General features: G+C 34.9%; 1 protein-coding gene across 1 annotated transcript in view; it reads left to right on the forward strand.

The window, feature by feature from the left end:
- Positions 1–21484, forward strand: part of LOC146141515 (uncharacterized) — a 44308-nt gene that overhangs the window by 14361 nt on the left and 8463 nt on the right. The window contains exons 6-16 of the mRNA XM_083390157.1: positions 167–204; positions 7308–7374; positions 7987–8169; positions 10077–10322; positions 11091–11165; positions 12301–12387; positions 13593–13685; positions 16948–17040; positions 17466–17558; positions 18422–18514; positions 20337–20429. Coding sequence (XP_083246283.1) covers positions 167–204; positions 7308–7374; positions 7987–8169; positions 10077–10322; positions 11091–11165; positions 12301–12387; positions 13593–13685; positions 16948–17040; positions 17466–17558; positions 18422–18514; positions 20337–20429 — 1161 coding nt within the window. The remainder of the gene's footprint in view (positions 1–166; positions 205–7307; positions 7375–7986; positions 8170–10076; positions 10323–11090; positions 11166–12300; positions 12388–13592; positions 13686–16947; positions 17041–17465; positions 17559–18421; positions 18515–20336; positions 20430–21484) is intronic.

Genomic DNA, 21484 nt, shown 5'->3' on the forward strand with positions numbered 1-21484 from the left:
GTAAATGTCTTTTGAATTGTTTTCATAGAATTGCGTGCCAATCCTGACTAGGGATTTCCGATAATATCGGATCGGAGGCGATACCGCCCGATACTAAAGTGATCTAAGCGGATATTTTTATCTTGAGGGGTAAATTTCTCAAAATATTGCAGATTTCCAACTTGAGGTAACTGAAGCAAGTTCTAGCCTAATAACATCGAAAAAGTTACTTCACCGTTTTAATTTAATTATTTTTTTTATTTGAGCATGACAATGACGTCACTTGGTATCGGATCACGATACTTTTTGTCCAAAAAGTTAATTATCGGACATTCTTAGTCCTGACTTCAGAATCTCTAGTCACAGCGCACAGTTTCAACTTTATTTACAAAAAACAGCATTTATGATTTTTCTACTAACAATATTTTGCCCTTTTCTACTTTATGGTGAAGTAATTCCGGCACGACTAAATGGTTGTAGGTAAAGTCGATATACAATCACGCAGGCACGTTTACAATGCGGCGTTATTGTTGTTCTAACCATCGTTTATCGGTATTTGCGGACAATTGCCTTGTAAAAACATCACAGACCGACAAAAGTAACTCACTTTCGCTCGACATTTTTTGTTTCGCGTAGCTCCTCTGGTAACCAGTATACAAAATAACGTGGGTTACCGGATTTTGACACTTTTAGCTATTTGTATTCCTAACCGTACGGGCGTACGTGTAATAAAGGTCGTGTTTTTGCTTTTTACAGGAAAAATTTCGAATTAAATAGTAATTGAAACAACTTAAACTGAAAACAAGTGGCACTTTTAGACAAATTGTATTTAATACTGAGCTTTCGCAAAACCATGCTTCATTAGGTCAAAGTAATAATCTGAGTAATTCTTCTACCCCGACCTGATAAAGCACGGTTGTGCAAAAGCTCGTAACATTAAATACATATTGTCAAAGTGTCACTTTGTTTTTAGTTTTTAAATAAGACAAATACGGCTGTCAGCCAAGATAGAAAGGGCATTAATTAAAACCTGTGCAGCATAATGGCTGGAGGTAGTAGTAAGACGTAATAAGAATATCAAAGCCCATACAGAAGTCGAAAAATTGTTGTTGAAAATGAATAAAGAGTTATTCGAAACGTTCAAAATGATACCTACTTCTTTATGGGCTTTGATATTCTTTAAACCTGTGGAGATATTAATGTTTTAAGATCGTTATTGTGATGTTTTAGTCTTGAATATAAGGCAGTGATCTAGATGCTAAATAATACGGAAAACCCCGCTTTAAAAAAACGACTTGTATATATAAAAGGTAAACTTTTAAGCTTTATCCATTTGGTTAAGTGAAACTGAAGATCGTTTGCCCGTGAATTTTGACAAGTTTTGCCAGTTGTTTTATTTAAGTCAATCTTGTATGGATCGTTTTCGGAAACTTTTAGCTAAATAGCAACAGAAATCTCGCAACTTTTACGACGTATGCTGCAACATTGTTATTATTATTATACTGCGGTCTTGGATATAAGCTAGAGGCCTGCGTAATAAAATATAAAAAAAAACGTTTGGGAACTTTGTATCTTACATAGATATATGGGTTAGTTTAGTGATTTTCATCTGCTATCACACGAGATTTGCAGTCACAACATTTAGATATATTTTCATAACCATATAGCAGGTTGCAATATGTCACTCTATTTGTTACACCAGTAAGCAAACATTGCCCTAAAACTTGTCCATTAAATAACTATAACGTTTCGTGACTTTGGTAGGTGGTAGAAATATGCCACGTGAAATTTTATGATTTTGAGGCATGTTAAAGGTTAAAAAAAAAACTGATTTGGGGCATTATCTCAGTCACATTAACTGAACATTATACAAGTTCGTATCGAAACGTCTCAATCAAGACGATGTCGATTTTTGACCTTTTTGGCTTTGAAATCCATTATCAAGCTGCATTACAGATCCGTGCATAGTGTACCCAACTGAATGCCATTTCTCACAATAAACGTTAGTTGTTTGGTTTTATGAACAGGCGACATATTGATTTTGTTGAAGTGCAATTAAGCGAAGCTATAGGGCTATTGCAGTAGCAGGGGTCGGCAACCTTTTTCTAGTCGCTGGCCAAAACCAAACTCAGTTTTTATTACATTCACGAAGTTAAAAAATACAAAAATGTTAACAAGTATATGTCCAATATTTTTTAATAAGTTTTCCGTTTGTCCGCGACGCAGTCGGCTGCCTCCTTACACGGCGCAACTGTAAAGAATCTCTTATCTAGTTTAAAAGGCAGCATCAAAACGTAAACAAACTGGACGTATGATGAACATTCGCGCGAATCGCGAAATTTTTTCGCAATTACGTGGTTAAAAAAGTCAAAAAGTTATGAAATGGACTCGTGTCTAATTTGTCAAAAAAGGCGGCGGGCCGGATGAATTACATTGGCGGGCCGTAGGTTGCCGACCCCTGGACTATAGGTAATGACGTATTTTGTATAGTGTACCCAAAATTACGTAATTTTCGAAACATAGCCTAAAAAATATATCACGTGAAATGATTTTGAGGTATGATAAAGGTTCAGAAAAACCTGGGCTGGGCATTAATATTTTAAACTGCTGCGGTGTTAGGTTTCCGCACGATTTGTCCTGCTATGAGTTACGGTCGCCAAATGTAACACTTTAGTTTTTTGACTGGTTTAAACTGCGTTGTTTAGCGATGGGCCCTTTGTTATGTGCATTTGGCGACCGAGGTACGTAGAAAAACTTTATTTTATGTCGTGTGTTGTCGTATTTGTTACTGCAGACTTTTGTGAATGAATAATGATTGAACGTTGCAGTAAGACGTAGTAAGTATATCAAAGCCCATACAGAAGTAGGTAGCATTTTCAAAGTTTCGAACAACTCTATATTGATTTTCAACATCTTAACTACGTCCAAAAGGTTTGCATCGTTACTCAAGCCAACACTCTTCTTTGTTTAGAATGGCATTTTTTTCCGCAAGAAAAACTAGAGCTTAGTAATTAAAGGTCGACCGATATCATTTTTTTTTTTACAAGTTTTTCAACCTATACGATTTTTTATATACCTAAGAAACGTTCAAAACACGAATTAATTGAAAATAAAATCCAAATAATGTTTTAGTTTATATACCTTTATTAATTAATAAACTATTATTTTTCTATATTAACTTGGTGTAATGCTAAAACCCATTTTTTTACCAAAAATGGGTAAGTTATATCATATTTTCGTACTAAAATATCGGCCTACATTTACCGATACCGATATATCGGTAAAAGCCAAATATTTTATTATCGGTAAACCGATATATCGGTATGTTTCTATTAGTAATACGTTTATATCACATCGCAAATGCCGGCAATCATTTTTCCGTGTTTTCATTGTTTTTTATTGTACTTAGAGCAGTCATTCCCAAACTGTGTGCCTCGAGAGATTGTCAAGTGTGGCGAAACTTTTTGTAGTTTTAGAAAAAAAGTTATTTGCATTACCAATAGTTATACAGCCATACACGCAAGCATTCCAGACTTAAATACGCACTTTCCATTACAAACTAATAATGTTGAGACATTTGTACATGGTTTGTTGTGTGGTAAGGGCGATTGTAAAATGACTTTATTGTTGTTCTGTTAAAAGTGTGCCGCGAAATATTTTAGATATTTTTAGTGTGCCGCGAGCCAAAAAAGTTTGGGAACCACTGACTTAGAGACTAAAAAAATCCCTTTTTGACGAATTTACATTTCACTTTGCATCTTATAAAACGACTGACTTTGTTGACGACAGAAAAGTTAAAAAATATTTACGCCTAATCTCATTTAATTTTTGCATTTCTTCTATAGTCACAGGCATAACTTTTTATTCACGGTTTGATTTTTATTTATGTTTTGTTTTTATCAATCCACACGTAAATATTATTTGCTTCCCAAAGAATTTTCCACCTGCTTGTCATTCGATTCGCCCGTCTTAAGTTACCTTAAGTCTTTCAAACAAAAAATAGCGCCGGTCATATTGATGCGTAATTAAAACCGTTTTTTTCCATTTTTTTTTATTTTTTATTTTTTTAAAAATCCACATGTAAATATTCTCGCTTACCAAAGGATTTTCATCTAATTACTATTCGATTTTCAGGTCTTAAGTTACCTTACGTCTTTCAATAAATAATAACGCCGGTCATATTGGTTCGTAGTTAAAACCGTTTTTTTTTTATTTATTTATTTTATTTTTTGGCATTTTTTCTAACCGCGTCTAAATATTCCCGTTTTCCAAAAGTATTTCCACCTGTTTGCCATTTGATTCGCCCGTTTTAAGTTACCTTAAGTCTTTCAAACAAAAAATAGCGCCGGCATATTGACGCGTAATTACAATCGTGTTTACACTATAAGCGTGCCGCGCTAAATCTGATATCATGCCGTTATTTGGCATTGATTTATTCGCCGTTCTGTATCAAACATAGTGGACTCATAGAGGCTTTAAAGCGGTCTGTATATAAATGTATGTACTAGGTTGGATTATTAGTTGGAGGTGGATCGTATATTCTGCGTTTCCGGTGAATTTTTCAATTTCCTTCTGATTTTTAAGCTGCAATTGCTGCATGTGTGAAGTGAGTTAGATTCGCAGTTTGTGGAATATTCTGCATTTATAGTGATTTTTCAATTTTATTCCACTTTTTTAGGCTGTTATTGCTACACGTATGAACTAGATTAGATTCTTGTGTATGGTATATTCTGCGTATACAGTTATTTTTCAATTTTATTCTGATATTTTAAGCTGTAATTGCTGTATGTATGATCTGGGATAGATTTTCAGTTTATAGTATATTCGGCTTTTCCGGTGAATTTTTTAATTTTTTTCTGATTTGTTAAGCTGTAATTGCTGCACGTATAAACTGCGCTAGTTTCTCAGGTTAGGTTATTCAGCGTTTTTGAGTATATCGTTTTTCGGCTGATTATTTAAGCCAAAACTGCTACAGCGTTACTCGTATAATGAGCTGTAGGTTTTCCGTATGGAATTTAGCAAAATCTACTTTGAACGTTGGAAAAACAAACTTTCTTCAGACCAATAGTTCAGGAAATGTCTCTCACCCAATTCAGCTGGTTGTAATTTAGTAAGAAGCACACATAAACAGCAGTAGTAGAATTTAGAATTTTATCCTTTTGATTTTAAGAGATAAAACTAACGAAAACCTACTTACGAAGTTAAGAATTAAAGTCTTGTGGTGTACAGGTCTTCGGTAGAGGCTATTTAGCCTATTCGGTTAGTTTGTTTCGGTGAAAAAGCAGATCTAAATGATTGAAAACTTCAGAAACTCCACGATTTATTTGAGAAAACAGTCCTAGTAAACTTTCTCATCAATCCAAATCCTTCTAAACGACCCTAAAAACATTTTGTATCTGAATAGTATTAACCCTTTTTTGTTGCAACAAGCATGTTTTTCCATAAAAATACGCCGTTATATTCGATAAAATTGACGTTTCACTGTTTCCAAACTTTTCGGCAATACCTCATGCCATCAGCAGTGTAAAAATACAAGTGAAGATAAAAACGCTAAAACACGCACAAAAGAAAAAAAAGAAAAAAATAACAGAAGAAGAAGGCAATGTATAGTATTTTTACACTGATAAAGGCATGAGTTATTGCCGAAAAGTTTGTAAACAGCGAAATGTCGAGTCGATTTTATCGAATATAATGGCTTTGGTATTTTAGTTGATATTATAAAAAAACGTGTGTTGTGTTCCAAAGTATGTTTTCGTATTGTTAAATTCAGAGAGGCGTTTTAAATGCATGCAGTAAATAAGATTTATGTTTTGTTTGCAGCTTTGATATTTATCGGCTAAATATTTGTTTTTTTTACTTTTTAGGCATTTCAAGTAAAAAGGCAAAGGTAAGAGTTGTGTTTCTAACTGTTAATTTTCCTAAATTTTAGATTTGTTTTAAACGAGAAATATTGTCAAAAACTGCGTTTCTTAAGTGCAGTGGTTCTCAAACTGGGGTCCGCGGTCCTTTTGGGGTCCGCGAGACAATTTTCTGGGACCGCGAAGCACCTAACAAAAAATCAACACGACTCTTTTCCAAACCAAGCTCATTAGTTGTTAATTTACGTTATTGCTCGCTTGAAGCTGAATTGTGCATTGTGACGTCATAGTGTTGCGTTGTACTAGTGAGAATTACGTTTTTACAGCTTGCTGCGCTGCCACTGTGGGCACGGTTTTAAAACTGTTCGTGATTGCTAGACTAAAATTAAGTGATTCGTTAATTAGAGGTTAACAAAACTGATAGCAAAGAATCAAGTGCACCCGTCCCATTGATACAATTAAAAACAAGGTGCTATTTTGAGTTTATTTGTGTATATTTTTAAGGACCGTGAGCAATTAAAAAATTGCTGGGGGACCGTTGCGTAATTTTTTAACAAAAGTTTGACAACCACTGCTTTAGTGTAACTAGTACTACGATTTTATTTACAATCTGTCCAAAATCGAAAGTTTGACTTCACTCTACTTCTAATTAATAGTTTGAATTACAAAGACAAGAGTAAAGTGTAAAAATTAAAAATACATCTTTAATGTTCATACTATAATTTAGGTCATCAATATAAAAAATCGCAAAAAAAAATTCGCTGTTATGCATGCTTAAGTTCGACTTTTTATATTTTTTTCACTATTCCCTAAGTTGTCTAGCCAATAAAAATGCTGTGCAAATCGAATAGTTTTTTAAACAACCCTGGGTAAATCAAGCGACTAGTAAATTTAATTGTCCGAAATTAAGACCTACACCAGGTTCGGCTTTCGTCAAAGGCCTTGGAAATCTGAGTCTGTAAGTTTTGCTGCTTGACACAACACCAACCATACTTTCATGTTTCATGCAATAAATCAGGGGTTCTTAAATTTCTTTAATTTTTTGGTTCGCGTTGACAACAGTGTTTTTTTCTAACATTTTTTTAGTTCGGCCTGGACTTTTTTTTTAATTTTTGAGATGACGTGGAAAACAAGTTGACTTAGGAAACCTGCTGTTATCGGTCTCACTAATTTAAAACTGAAATGAGTTATACAAGTGCCAAAGCGTTTTTTGAATTAAATTATTTTTTTGTTTCGAAAAAAAATCCTCCATTTTTCAAGTTACACACCAAAATTTCTATTTATCCTTTATGGACCCCTAAAAACTTTTCCACGTACCCTACAGGGGTCCGCGCACCCCAGTTTAAGAACCCCTGCCATAGATAGAAGATTAGTCGTAAAATTTTCGCGGAAAATTTTCTGCCGCCCACAAAAATGCACCGATCACGAAATTTCGAACTTTTGCAATCGACCACTTTCCCCTGCTTACAGCGATTCCTTTGTCAAACAAAGAAAATATCCCGCTGACCGGATTAATGGACCTGGTGGGCCAAATCTGGTTGGCGGGCCGTAGTTGGTTGACCTGCTAAAAGTAGATTTTAGACGTATTCACATTACACACACACAGTTTATGGGAGCTTTCGCATGTTTAAATAAAAGTTTTTCTCTAATCTAATTTTAGAAAGCTAAAAAATCTCGTTGTTCAAGTCTGCTCAGACAATTTTACAATTGATACAAAGCATTCATTAAATTGAAAGGAATGTATGGACCTGAGGTTGTTTCTAATAAAACCGTGTACGTATAGTGTTTTTTTCTTCAGGGTTTGACTGTTTATATGTTTTTTGCCTATACGAAATATCATTGCCTTGATCAGATTTCCTGTATAGTTTATCGAAACGTCGATACGTTTAATAAAAACTACTTGCCGGAAGAACAATTTTACAAATGACAATGGCTATTTTAAAACTAAAATAAATCATAATAAGAATATCGAAGCCCATACAGAAGTAGGTATCATTTTGGACGTTTCGAATAACTCTTTATTCATTTTCCACATCGATTTTTTTCCAAAATAAATCTAGTTGTCCAAGTCTGCTCAGACGCTAAAACAAACCGACAAAAATGCCACCCAGAAAATGTCTATTTCTAATAAAAAAAAACTCTTTTTCAGGAAAACAGTGTCCCGACGCCGAAACCTTTCCAGGCTAAATCTGCGGACAAAAAACGGCCCGCCAGTGCCAAGAAGACCCCTCTAATCACCACCACTATAAGGCTAGCTACCCCCAAACGACAGAGCTTATCGGTAGTGGGAAGAAATACATCGGCTGACAAAAGCACGCCGACTCGACCTAGGGTAAGTGCAAGACGAAAAAACAAATAATTAACTCACTTACAACTAGAGCAGGCCTTAAACTTTTGTTAGCGCTGACCCGACCCCTTATACAATTTTGTCTTTTAATAACAAATGAACAATTTATCTTTACTCAGTGGTAAATAGCGATGACCGATAATTTTGGATCGGAGCCGATACACGATGCCAAGTGATTGATAAAAAATGTTTAGAAAACAAATTTACTCCATTACGTCTACAACAATAAGGACATGGCTTCTAAACTTTTTTTTTATTGTGTTTTTGATTCCCTAAACATTTTTTTCGGTCCACGTGTCGACAAGAATTGTTTTACTGATGACGTCATAAATTGTTATCATAAAACAAGCAGACTTAGATATTCGGTCCAACTATTGTGAAACTGCATTGATGTCAAAATACATTTCAGCAAAAGACGGCAAAGCATTTTCTTCCATTCAAAAAAGAAAGTAGCCACAACGGGCCAATGAAAAAAACGAGAAAATAAAGTTTAGAACGCTTATTTAGTCGAGATAGAAAGTTTTACAAGTTTTTCGATGCCAAAAAGTACATCACGAGGAGTGCTTTGCATACATTTGAAAGTAAACACTATATTACCATCGTCGATACAATATCAAATAGTTTAAAAAAATGTTTTTCAACGGCCATTTCTAAACAGCTGGGCATTCAATGAAATCAAATACTTTAGGAAAAAACGTGGAGACTTTAAAGACTTTTAAAATGTAAAAACAAAATCCTAAAACAAATGTTATTCGACGAAAGTCGTTTTAAGAAGTAAAGGGCTTCTTAAACCTTTTTTAACCCGGAGCCCTAAACAATTTTGTTTGAACAAGAGTTCTCACGAAATCAACAATCTATCTTAACTCTGTGGTAAATTGGGATTTCCGTCCGTTAATATCGGATCGGAGCCGATACCCGACGTCAAGTGGTAATTTCGGCACTAGTGCGGTCTGGCGATACTAGGGTGGTATCGGTGCCGATCCGATACCAACATAATATCGGAATCGTAGCCGTGATTTTGATCCAACGCGGCGATATCTGCTTTGAAATCTAAATTCATCGAAAGACAGAATATGAATGAAAGGCACACAAACATATGTGTTTAATAACAACTGTGATCTAGCCCCTCGGAAGTTGCTTTATGACCAACGATTACGGCTTCCGTATCAATAGTACACCGAAAAGCCATCGCAGACTCGCCGAATCTGTCGATCTATGATGCAAGCAGAGCAAGCCAGAAAAACAACTGGCCTGCAGTGAGGTTCGAACTCACGACTTCCGGTCAAGCCGGGACCGTCGGTAGAGCGACGAACAGTTCGGTAGAACGACGGTCCCGGCTTGACCGGAGGTCGTGAGTTCGAACCTCATTGCAGGCTAGTTGTTTTTCTGGCTTGCTCTGCTTGCATTAATTGAGCGACAGATTCTGTGAGTCTTCTATGGCTTTTCGGTGTACTAAGACAGAATATGTTAAGAATTTGAAAAAAAATAGATTAACAACTGGAGGTAATTAAACTTTAGGAAATTTTGCCCAAATAAAAAAATTACCTTCGAAAGTTAAGTTTCATCTATTGTGCTTGGTTCGGTCCAGTCCAGTAATGACGTCATTTTGTATCGGATCGGATCGCGATATTTTTTTCACAATATCGAGTATCGGTATCGGAACAAAATGTAATGACGTCATTTGGTATTGTATAGCATCGCGATCCATTTTTGTCCAAAATTTCGTTTATCGGTATCGGAATAAAAATGTCAAGTATCGGACATCCCTAATTTAATGACGTCATTAGGTTTCGTATCGCGATGCTTTTTTGTCCAAAATTTTAGTATCGGAAAAAGATTTAGTATTTTTAGTAATTTAGTAAAAAATTGTTTTGTTTTTTTATTTATCTAAGGTGCAATCGGCCAAGAAAATCGACACCGTTACCAAGGCAACGACCCCCGTGGCGCCGGTAACCAGGGCAACGAGGCCAGTGAGGACCGTGACCCCCCGCACCCCGTCCCAAGTGACCCCAAGGACCCCTAGGACCCCTGTAGGTGCCGGAACCCCGAGAAGACCGACTTCCTCCAGCTCGGCAAGGTCATCTGAAGGTGGAAAAAGCGCAAGGTCGTCTGAAGGTCACGGCACGCCGCGTAGAGCTGTGAGTTGAATGTGTTTTGGTTATTTGAACAAAAAAACACCGGAAGGCAAAAATATGTTTAAACAATAATAACAACAAAGTGGGAAGATGATCAAAGCCCGTACAGAAATAGGTAGAACTCTGTGAACTTGTTCAAATAACTATTTTTTAGTTGAAAAACCTACAGCAAACTGCCTTTGAAACTAGATTACAAATAATTTGCCTCCTTATATAAACGAATCGGATCTTCCTACGAAAAACAATTAAGTATCACGAAGGAAACTTGATTGTTACGTCAGGCTGGCATACAGTCTTGCATTAAATGATTTTATTATATGCATTTCTTACATTATTCACTATTCAGGGCAGCAAAGGATTCAATTTTTCACAACGCTTTATCATGAATTTAAAGAATTTTATGTGGATTGTGGACCCATAAAAATTTCGAGAGATCGTTTTGGTTAGACATAATGCAAATTCCAAAGCCCATGTCATTTTGAACATTTCGAATATCTCTTTATTCTGTTTGAACGTCAAATGACGCCTGCTTCTCAATAGGATTTGATATTATTACTACGTCTAACACAAACCCCCAGCTGAAATCTCTACGTTTATTTGGTATCAGATCGGCACCGATACCACCCTAGTATCGGACGAATACCGATACTACCACTTCGGGTATCGGCTCCGGTCCGATATTATCGGTCATCCCAAATCTGGTTGATTGTCATTTCTTTTATATACGTTTTACAATTGTTGTTTTCGTTCCTAAATGGTATCGTTTTTTAGGCCACTCCTCTGCGCGCCTATTCAACCAATCAGAACGCAGGATCGCCGCAAAGGTCAAGGACCCCAAGCGCAAACGTAAGTTCATTGACCCCGTTTCGGCCATATCAAGAAACTCCTGATATCTTCTACAGCAGCCCTTCTTAACCTGGGGTAAATTTTCCCATTTTAGGGGGTAAATCCAAAGATTCAAGCTATGAATATTTTGGTTCCGTTTCTTCAACTAACCTATGCGAAGCGGCTTCTCTGCATTGTTTACTATCAAATCTAAAGCACGAAACCGACTTAAATCTGATAATATTCGTTGTGCATTATTCACTACTTTACCAGACGTTGAACAACTCGTTGCCAAAAAGCAAGGGCAGCCGTCGCAATGAATATAACTGATGTAATTTACTAGTTTTCTGTTTTTATTGAGTGAGCACCACTTTATATATTTGGGATAAATCTGGTATTCACCTTTGTTAAACGGGTAAAACATACAAAAAAGTTAAGAACCCCTGCTGCACAGTAAATTTAACTTTTGATGGCACTTTGTCGAGTCACTCAGAAACGCTTATTCTTCCAGAAATTTCTATTCAGCCGTTTTTTTGATTGCAATGCAAAAATCTACCACTGAAAATAACTTACTAAAACATTAGTTGTCACCAAACCACGTAATTTCGGTTCTAAGCCGGTCTATTTGAAAACAATATAGCTACCTATATTAATCGCTCATTTTTTTCCAAATTAAAAATGTAGCTAGAACTGTCCGATATTGGTCATTTTGTTCCGATACTCGATATTTTGTACAAAGCCATTCGATACCAAACAACGTCATTCCTCCCATGCTTAATCAAGCAAAGTAGGAAACGTTCAAAACTAATTTTTTTTTTTTATGTTTCAGGCCAAAATTATCTTTAGCGTTGAGAAGTTTAATTACCTTAGTTTTTAGCCTACTTTTTTATTAAGTTCGCCTTTTAAATGAGACATAACAGCGTGTGATAGTAAATCATTGCTAAAGTTTCTGCAATAATTATCGGATTGGATTGGCAGCGATACCACCCTTGTATCGGACGGTATCGTGTATCGATATTTTTATCGGACATATCTAAATACAACTACGTCAATTATAGAGTTGCACAATTTATTTCCACATTTTTTTGAGATTATCGAACTTGCAGCTCTTTTATGAGCTATAAAAATAAAAATAAAAAATCATTTTTTTTTTCAGTTATCGTCCAAAATGCCGGACACGAAAAACGCACAGAGCAAGATTGGTTCGATGAACAACATCAGGCATACTCCGGGTGGTGGGAAGGTCGGTTAAATAACAAACTTGTCCGATAATATCGGAATGGGTCGATACCCGATATATGTTATGCTATGACGCGCATGATTGCATGTTGGTTTACGCCCAGTGAAGCGTGCAATTTACCTTTTTTTTTCCATTTCAATGTGTTGTGCTTTATAATCGCGTATTGCGTTGCGCAGAGTCTGTTCTATCAGCAACTAATAAATTAATTAATCCCTTAAAACTAGTTCACGTACCCGTTTATTGCAGCGGTTTGAACACTAAGCAATTTTTTTTTTTTTTTTTAATTTTCCCTCGTTGGACGCAGTGTGGTGCTTACCTGGATCACATATTTGCTTGAATTTCGCGCAATTTAAACACTTGTTGCTATGACTGAAGCTTTAATTCGTTAGTGATTTCCGGTCAATATATGAACGATCAAATACTATCTTGATTTAAATAAAATTAAAATAAAATCTTCATCACGATGAGATCTTTTTTGACTAATTGAAAAACGCTTATGTTTCTTTTTAAATAAGTCAGTTTACTAAAACGAAAATTTATTTAAAGCGTTAAAAATATAAATTTTGACCTCAATATAAACTTTTATATTTGCGAATAGCCAAGCTTAACAAAACCGACCTTGTTATTCGAGCAGATGCGGGTCCAAGAAACGTTTTGAAGGGTTGCACCAAATAACTTTCGTATTTTTAATTGCTACATTAACCGCACAACATATACAAAAGTTAGACGTAAAATAATAGTTTTCTTCCGCCTTGTTTAGCCTGAATCAGTTAGTTCTACTGTTTTGTGAGCATTTAGTTTTTAATGTTTAAAGGAAAAAATTTCGAGCGAATATTTTAAAGGGTATTCAAATCATCGATTAATTATTTTTTTAGACTCATTATAAAACTTGCACAAAAAAAAAAATTCAAATTAAAACGTAGTAAGAATGCCAAAGCAAATACAGAAATTAGGAAGCATTTCTCATTGGAATATTTTATTTTCAACATCAAAAATGCTACCTACTAAAATAATAAGGTGTAGTAAGAATATTAAAGCCGTTGAACATGATACCTACTTTTGTATGGGCCTTCATATTCTTAATACATTTTACTACAACCTGCAACCATTATGCTCCAAAATTAAAACAAAAATCAACTCCAGACGATGTCCTAATCTATTCTGTTATACGGTGGCTAAAAAAAATAAAACGGAAAGTCTTGTTTTAGGTTAAGATTGAGAGCAAGAAGACCGACTACAGCAAAGTTGGATCGAAATGCGGCTCAAAGGAGAACTACAACCATACTCCAGGCGGCGGGAAGGTAAATTCTACAATGTTTTATTTATAAACAGCTGGATCCCGCGTATCTCAGTGTGTAGAGCGATGGTCCCAGTATGACCGAGGTTATGAGTTCGAACCTCACCAAATACTAGTGTTACCAGGCAATGGCGTTATGGTGGCTTCTCGTCCTGCCCCCCTATGAGCCTGTGTAGTTTCACGAACAAGGCAATGGTTATGTGCTTGTGTAATTCAGTTGTAGAGCGACGGTCCCGGTACGGCAAGGTCTTGAGGCTATACCGTGTTTTTAATTTTTTTGTAGACTTCATTTTATTTTTTATTTTATTCATATCCGTTATTTTTCTTTTGTGTTTACATTTTTTCTGGCAGTTTGACGTTATGCAACAAGCAGTGTTGAAATGACTGAAGTGAAATACTGATTTTTGTAACTGATTTCAAATAACTTGACGTAAGTCTTTTGTACAAAGTGACTTGACTTCAGTTTTTTGGAGAAATGGCTTTAACTAGACCGAAGTTTCGGACAAATGACTTGGATTAAAATAACATGTTTCGTTTTACATTATTTTATACAATTGAGTTATTTATTCTTCTTTTTTCAAATAATACAGTTTGCTTGCTGTATATATTTTTTTCTAGTCGAGTTAGTGCTCAAAAACGGACGATTTTTAATAGTTAAGCTTTTAATTTTTATGACAGTTACTTTAGTAAACTTTCTCTAATTATGGATTAGACTGGAACTTAAATTGTTATTTATTCAGAAAGACTTGACTTGGACTTCGTTCAAAATGACTTATTAGCAACCCTGGCAAAAGCTGTACAGAATTTGTAAAACTAAAATGCTGTTATTATACATGCATAGAGGATCTAGCTCAGGGGTGTCCAATAAAAAATGGCACGCAAGCCCTCCCCAAATACTAAAATTGTTATTTAGCCAATTGCCAAAAAAGCTCAATTTGTTATTTAGCCAATTGTCAGAAAATACTCAGTTTGTTATACAGCCAATTGCCATTGTGTTTGTTCACAATATAAAACAATCGCGGCAATCACGACAACCAACAATTACTTTTGATATAGTAAAAAAAAATGTGTGGAGGCTAGTATTCACATAATATTATATAGCTTGGTTTGAAGAAACAAAAGTCAGCTCACCGAGAGACACTTTGATGTAGGGATGCGCATTTCTACCAGACAGTGTTTTTTCAAGTTTAAATAAACGTTCTTATTTTTGGTAGAAAAGCGCTTTTATGATTAAAAGAATTGGTTCGGTTACGAAACTTTGGCACGGGAAGAAGTTATAAGATAAAAATTGGCATGCCGGCATGTTTGAGTTGGACACCCCTGATCTAGCCCTTCTGAAGCTGCTTTATGACCAACGATTACGACTTACGTATCATAGTACACCGAAAGCCATCGCAGATACACCGACTCTATCGATCAAAGATGCAAACTGCGGCTAGTTGTGTTTCTAGCCTGGTATGCTTGCATCATTGATCAGCAGATTCAGTGAGCCTGCGATGGCTTTCGATCTGTTAGATGCAGTACGCTGACAACATATGGACTCAGACACATACAAACGGTAACGAAGCACATTTGCGAATCCATGTTTATGCAATCGACATTTGTAATAATACGACATGCGTGTAATCTATAACAATGTGACCCCGCTTAACCCGTAACCTAATGCCCTCATGTCTCGCGGGAATTGAAAAGGGATTGTATTATACACAATGACCGCTCAATATTGATTTTACGTAAGTCATTCACCAGTAATATTGTTCCTTTGAAATAAGTCTCACGTTTTGCATGGTTAGCGTTGCCTTATAATTAAAAAAAGTTGTTGTTTTTTTACTCTTTTTTATGTTTGATGGTATTAAATTCGATTGATCAATTTGCGAAAAAACTATTCGCCTATATTTCTGTCGTGAATGTTGAATGGTTATTCCAGCTAGCTGAAGTAGATTTTAGACACATTCGGGTAATTTTGTTTTTGTTTAAATAAATATTCCGAAGGTCTTGATTACATTTGGTTTTCTTTTAATTTTTAAAGTAAAATTCGTTTGATTTTTGGTTAAATTAAACTCGATTGATGAAGTTGCGAAAAAGTGATCGCATATATATCTGTCGCTAGTTTTTCAAGTGATTTTGGGTAAAGTTGATAATTTTTTTTTAATTTTTTAATTTTTTTTATATAAATATCAAGAAGGTGAACTTGGTTCCTCATTTTGTTTTGTTTTTAAGTTCGTTTGACTTCTGGTTAAATCAAACTCATTTGATGAAGCTTTCGAAAAAATAGTATCGTATATCCCTGAAGTAATTAATTAATGGTTATTCCAGCTAAAGCAGGTGTGTCCAACATGAGGCACGCGTGCCAAATAAAAAAAATGGCACGCAAGCCCCCCAAAAATACAGCCAATTGTCAAAAAAGTTAAATTTGTTATACAGCATATTGTCGTTGTTTATTTACAATACAAAACAATTCCAGCATTTACAACAACAAACAATTAATTCTGATATTATAACAGTGCAATACTGTTTTTTTATTTTTTGTGTAAACGCGCTTTTAGTACTAGAAAAAAAATATTGCTAAACTTTGGCGCACGGGAAGAAGTTATAAGATAAAAATTGGCACGTCGGCATGTTTGAGTTGGACACCCCTGAGCTAAAGCTGGTTATTCAAGTGTATTTGGGTAAAGTCGATAATTTTTTTTATATAAATATCACGAAGATTAACTTCGTTCCTCATTTTATTTTGGTTTTAAGTAAAATTTGTTTGATTTTTGGTTAAATCAACCTCGATTGATAAAGTTTGCGAAAAAAAATGATATCGTATATATCCGTCGTAAGATATTTAATGGTTATTCCAGCTTAATCTAGATTTTAGACAAATATGGGTAAAATAAAGTTAGCTTCACCAGGCAACATACCAATATATTAAAATCGTTCTTCTGGCGTAAACGAAGTATAAACCGACGTTTCGGCAGCAGATACCAGCTGAACACATTAATAACAACATTGAGGCTACCTACGAATGTTGAACTTAAGCAAATTGGTCTATTGCCAAAACCAAACCATTATTGACCCTGATGAGGTCAGCTGGTATCTGCTGCCCAAACGTCGGTTTATAACTTCTTTTACACCAGAAGAGCGATTTCTCTCTGTTGATATATGGGTAAAGTTGAGTAAAATTTTGATTATTTTTTATTTTTTTTTTTATTTTTTATTTTTTTTTTTAAATTTTTTTGTAATTGTAATAAAATATCACAAAGGTGCGTGTGTGCCCACAGGTTAAGATAGAAAGCAAGCCGCTAAACTTATCAAGCGTCACGTCCAAATGTGGAAGCATGTCAAACTTAACGCATACGCCCGGCGGAGGAAAAGTAAGCAGTCGTTAGTGGTTATTCATTCGTGGTGGCGGTTCTTTATATTTGTGGAAATTTTAAGCTTTTAACTAAAAAAAGTTATTACTACAACAAAAAAAAAAAAAATTAATAAAAAAACATTAGGAAATTGACACAATGACTTCAGTCAAGTCATTTGGCCCAAAAAAGTAAATTAATTTTAAGTCAAGTCAAGTGATTCTGATGAAAAGACTTAAGTCAAGTCATTTGAAAATAGTGACTTAAGTGCACTTAAGGCAATTCGTTGACTTCACAGAAAAACGTTGATCTGCCGCGGGGCCCTGCCAACTCAGCCTAAAAATATTCTTGCGCGGTGGAAAATTTTGTTAGAGGGAACAGTAAAACACTGTTTTTAGGCCTTGTTTTTTTACAAATTTATTTTATTTTTATTTTTGTTTTTTTAGGTGAAGATAGAAAACAAGAAGTTGAACTTTAACAACGTGACGTCAAAATGCGGATCGAAGGATAACATTCACCATACGCCCTCTGGCGGAAAGGTGATTGTTAAAAATATATGGATAAAATAAATCAATACATAGGTTTAAAAAGATTGTAGAATTGTTCTTCCGGCAAAATTTTGTTAAAACATCAACTGCCGCCTCGTTTTCCCTTGTCCGGTTATCGGGTGTTTATCTCGTTTTTCGAAACAATTCTACCATTGAAACGTTGCCTGACAGCAACACTATATTTCTTTAAAAAGATATAATACAACCCCAAAAGTCATTAAGTTATAACAAAAAGGTGGAATAATTTTTTTAATGTGCGAAATGCTTGAAAAACACCAAATAAATGAAAAACACCGCAGTTACGACTAAACATTATCTGTTGAGGTTAAAAACAAAAGGTACAAAATATATTTGTATTAAAAGTAATTTAACTATTCAGTAATATTTTTCGTTTTTCCTCTAAGCCTGTGTAACTCACTTGGTATAGAGCAGCGGTCCCGGTATGGTCGGAGGTCGTGAGTTCGAACCTCACTGCAGGCTAGTTGTTCTTTTAGTCTGCCTTGCTTGCATCATTGATTGACAGCTTCGGGTAGTCTGCGGTGGCTTTTCGGTGTACTATAGTACGAAAGCTGTTAGCGTTGGCCAAAAAGCAGCTTCAGAGGGGCTAGATCACAATTGTTGAACACGTATGAGCTCACTTGTAAAAGCGACCGTCCCGATATGCCAGGGGTCGTGAGTTCGAACCTTACCACAGGCTAGTTTGTTTTTTCGCGTCTGCGGTGGCTTTTCGGTGTACCATTAACACGAAAGCCGTTATCGTTGGTCAGAAAGCATTTCCGAAGGGCTAAATCACAATTGTTGACAGTGTTGTAATGACTTGAGTATTCACAAAATCAAGTGTGTTTATTTTCCAGGTTAAAGTTGAACATCGCAAGATCGACCTGAGCCACGTGAAGTCAAAATGTGGCTCGAAAGACAACATGACGCATACGCCAGGCGGTGGGAAGGTAAGAGTGTTCAAAAGTGGTTAATATACAGGCTGTAGAGTCGGAGATGGATTAAGGGCGCGTCGAAATCGTAGATTTGACCAAGGTTGCAGTCATTTAAACCGACTCCACAGCCCTGCTTTAATAAACACACCAGAAATAAACACACGATTAACTCAACATATTGGAGCTCTGTTACACAGAAAACAAGTTTTTCTTGTTGGTCGTTTTTTTTCATTTAAATCCTATTTTAACATTTCTTTGTTATTTCGTTTGTTTTGTTTGAACGACGCATTCATTTTATCTTTCAAAGGGACGTCATCACTCGTTTTTTAACGTTTTTTTTAAACTTGCCAATTTAACGTTTTTCTCACTTCCAAGTGCGTGTAGAAGAGAAAATAAAAATAAGTTTACATTAATTTGAAAAGAAAGCAAGGTAATAATGACGTCATTTTTTATCTGATCGGATCGCGATACATTATATTCAAAATATCGGTATCGGAATAAAGTGTCAAGTATCGTACATCTCTAACTACAATTATGTTTTGTAAACCTTCTGGGTAATGTGTCCTGTGTGCTTTTTCCAGTGTTGTAAACAAGTCATTTTGAAATGACTCAAGTACAAGTCAAGTATTTCGCAAAAATACCAAGTCAAGTCCCAGTCAAGTCAATTTCAAGTCATGTTATTGTCATAAAAGTAAACTGTTAAACCATTAAAATCAGTAAACTCGTCCGATAAAGAGCAAAAATTTAACTAAAAATTTACACAAAGGAAATATGCAGCAATAAATTGTTTAGTGTGCAAAACTTGGGATACATTTTAATAAAAAACACTTAATTTAATCCCAAGATGTTTGACAAAATGACTCAAGTCCAAGTCAAGTCATTTGTCCAGAAGACTTAAGTCAACTCAAGTCATTCTGGTCAAAAGACTTAAGTCAAGTCAAGTCATTTTAAAACAGTGACTTAAGACTTAAGTCAAGTCAGTGACTTGAGTCATTACAACACTGACTTTTTGAGTAATGATATATCTTGTGTGCAAAGGTACGGATTGAAGCTAAGAAGCTTGATTACAGCAACGTTGGTTCAAAATGTGGTTCTACAGCTAATCTATCACATACACCAGGCGGTGGAAAAGTAAGGAATAAAGATGTTTACTTTTATTAATAAAAACATTATTTTCGTCAGTAACCAGTCATTTGTATAACTTCGTACAGCTTTTTTAACGTAACTCGGTATTGATTGAAATTAGTTATTGTCTTGCTTTTTTATGAATATTAGATTTTTTTTAATTTTTAGTTAGATGTTAACTCTGTATAATTGAAACATTATTTTTGGTAATCCGTTAGCAGTCATTTTTGTGACGCTTTGTTTTTTTTAACGTAACTTGGTATTGATTTAATTTAGTTAATATCTCGCTTTTTTAAAATATTAGATTATTTTAATTGGTAATAATTGAAAACATAAGTATAATTGAAACACTATTTTTGTTAATCAGTAAGTAAGTAAGTCTTTGAATATTTAAAACTCTTTGAACGTGTGTAAATTGATTTATTGAAAAATTCTATGTTTTTTTTAAGTCCCTAAATAGCCTTTAAATTTGAATTTTAAGTGCAGATTTTTAATAAAAAACAGTTAATTTAATCCCAAGATGTTTGACAGAATGACTCAAGTCCAAGTCAAGTCATTTGTCCAGAAGACTTAAGTCAACTCAAGTCATTCTGGTCAAAAGACTTAAGTCAAGTCATTTTAAAACAGTGACTTAAGTGCACTTAAGTCAAGTTAGTGACTTGAGTCATTACAACACTGACTTTTTGAGTAATGATATATCTTGTGTGCAAAGGTACGGATTGAAGCTAAGAAGCTTGATTACAGCAACGTTGGTTCAAAATGTGGTTCTACAGCCAACCTATCGCATACGCCGCAAGGAGGCAACGTAAGTTGAACGAAAATTTATACCAAGCATTTTTGTTTTTGACGAATCTTTTTTTCTAAAAGCCGTTCTTTTACATAGTGAGAATATCAAGCCAATACAGAAGTAATTTTCATTTTTAACTTTTCGAATAAATCTTTATTCAGTTTAAACAATATTTTCAATAAAATGAAGATATATTCGAAACATTTAAAAAGGATACCTACTTCTGTATGGGCTTTGATATGTCTTTTTACTGCAAACCCCAATAGTTATGCTCCGGAATTTATTATATGCTTCTTTTTGGCGATTCGCCATTCGATTTAAATAGCAAAGTGGTTCGCCATTTGCTTAATGTATTTTCTTGGAACGTTCTTGCCCAGTTTTATTTTTAAAAAGGTTTAATATATTTTTCCGTTTATTGGCATTTTCTTTCAAGTTGTTATTTTTCACTGGTCCGCAAAACGAACTACCCATCTTTTTTTAAGGATAATACTTTTAGAGGAAATGACAATTTTTCATCTGTTCGTTTTATAATATATATACTATTTTATCAATATTGCTGACAACAAATTTCAGTAGTAAATATTCTTAAAACACAGGCCATACAATCTCATACTGTTCAATTTTTTTTCTCGATAGAATTTTTAGGACTTCATAGAATTATGTTGCGGGACCACCTAAATTTTTCGTAAACATAAAATACTTTTATTTGTTTTTTCTGATCCCCTATTTTTATCAGTTTAAAAATATAGCACAAGTTTTAGGTCGGCAAAATTAAAGGAAATTAGTCAGAACGAATGTCTCTTTATTCATTTTCAACATAAAAAAACCCTACCTACTTCTGTATGGGCTTTGATATTTATTCTACGTCTAACTATGACCGCCATACGTTATTTTTCAAGCGAAATTAAATAAAAAAAAATAGCTAAGTATTATTGGAGGACAATATAATTTCCCAATGGAGTTTTTTTCATATCGACTAGTATTCCAGGTTAAGATTTTCCACGCCCGAACGGATTTCAGCTCCGTGACGTCAAAAGTTTCCAGCCGCGCTAACCTACGTCATACACCCAGCG

This window comes from Ascidiella aspersa, chromosome 5 (assembly GCF_963924565.1).
Source record: "Ascidiella aspersa chromosome 5, kaAscAspe10.2, whole genome shotgun sequence".
NCBI lineage: Eukaryota > Metazoa > Chordata > Ascidiacea > Phlebobranchia > Ascidiidae > Ascidiella > Ascidiella aspersa.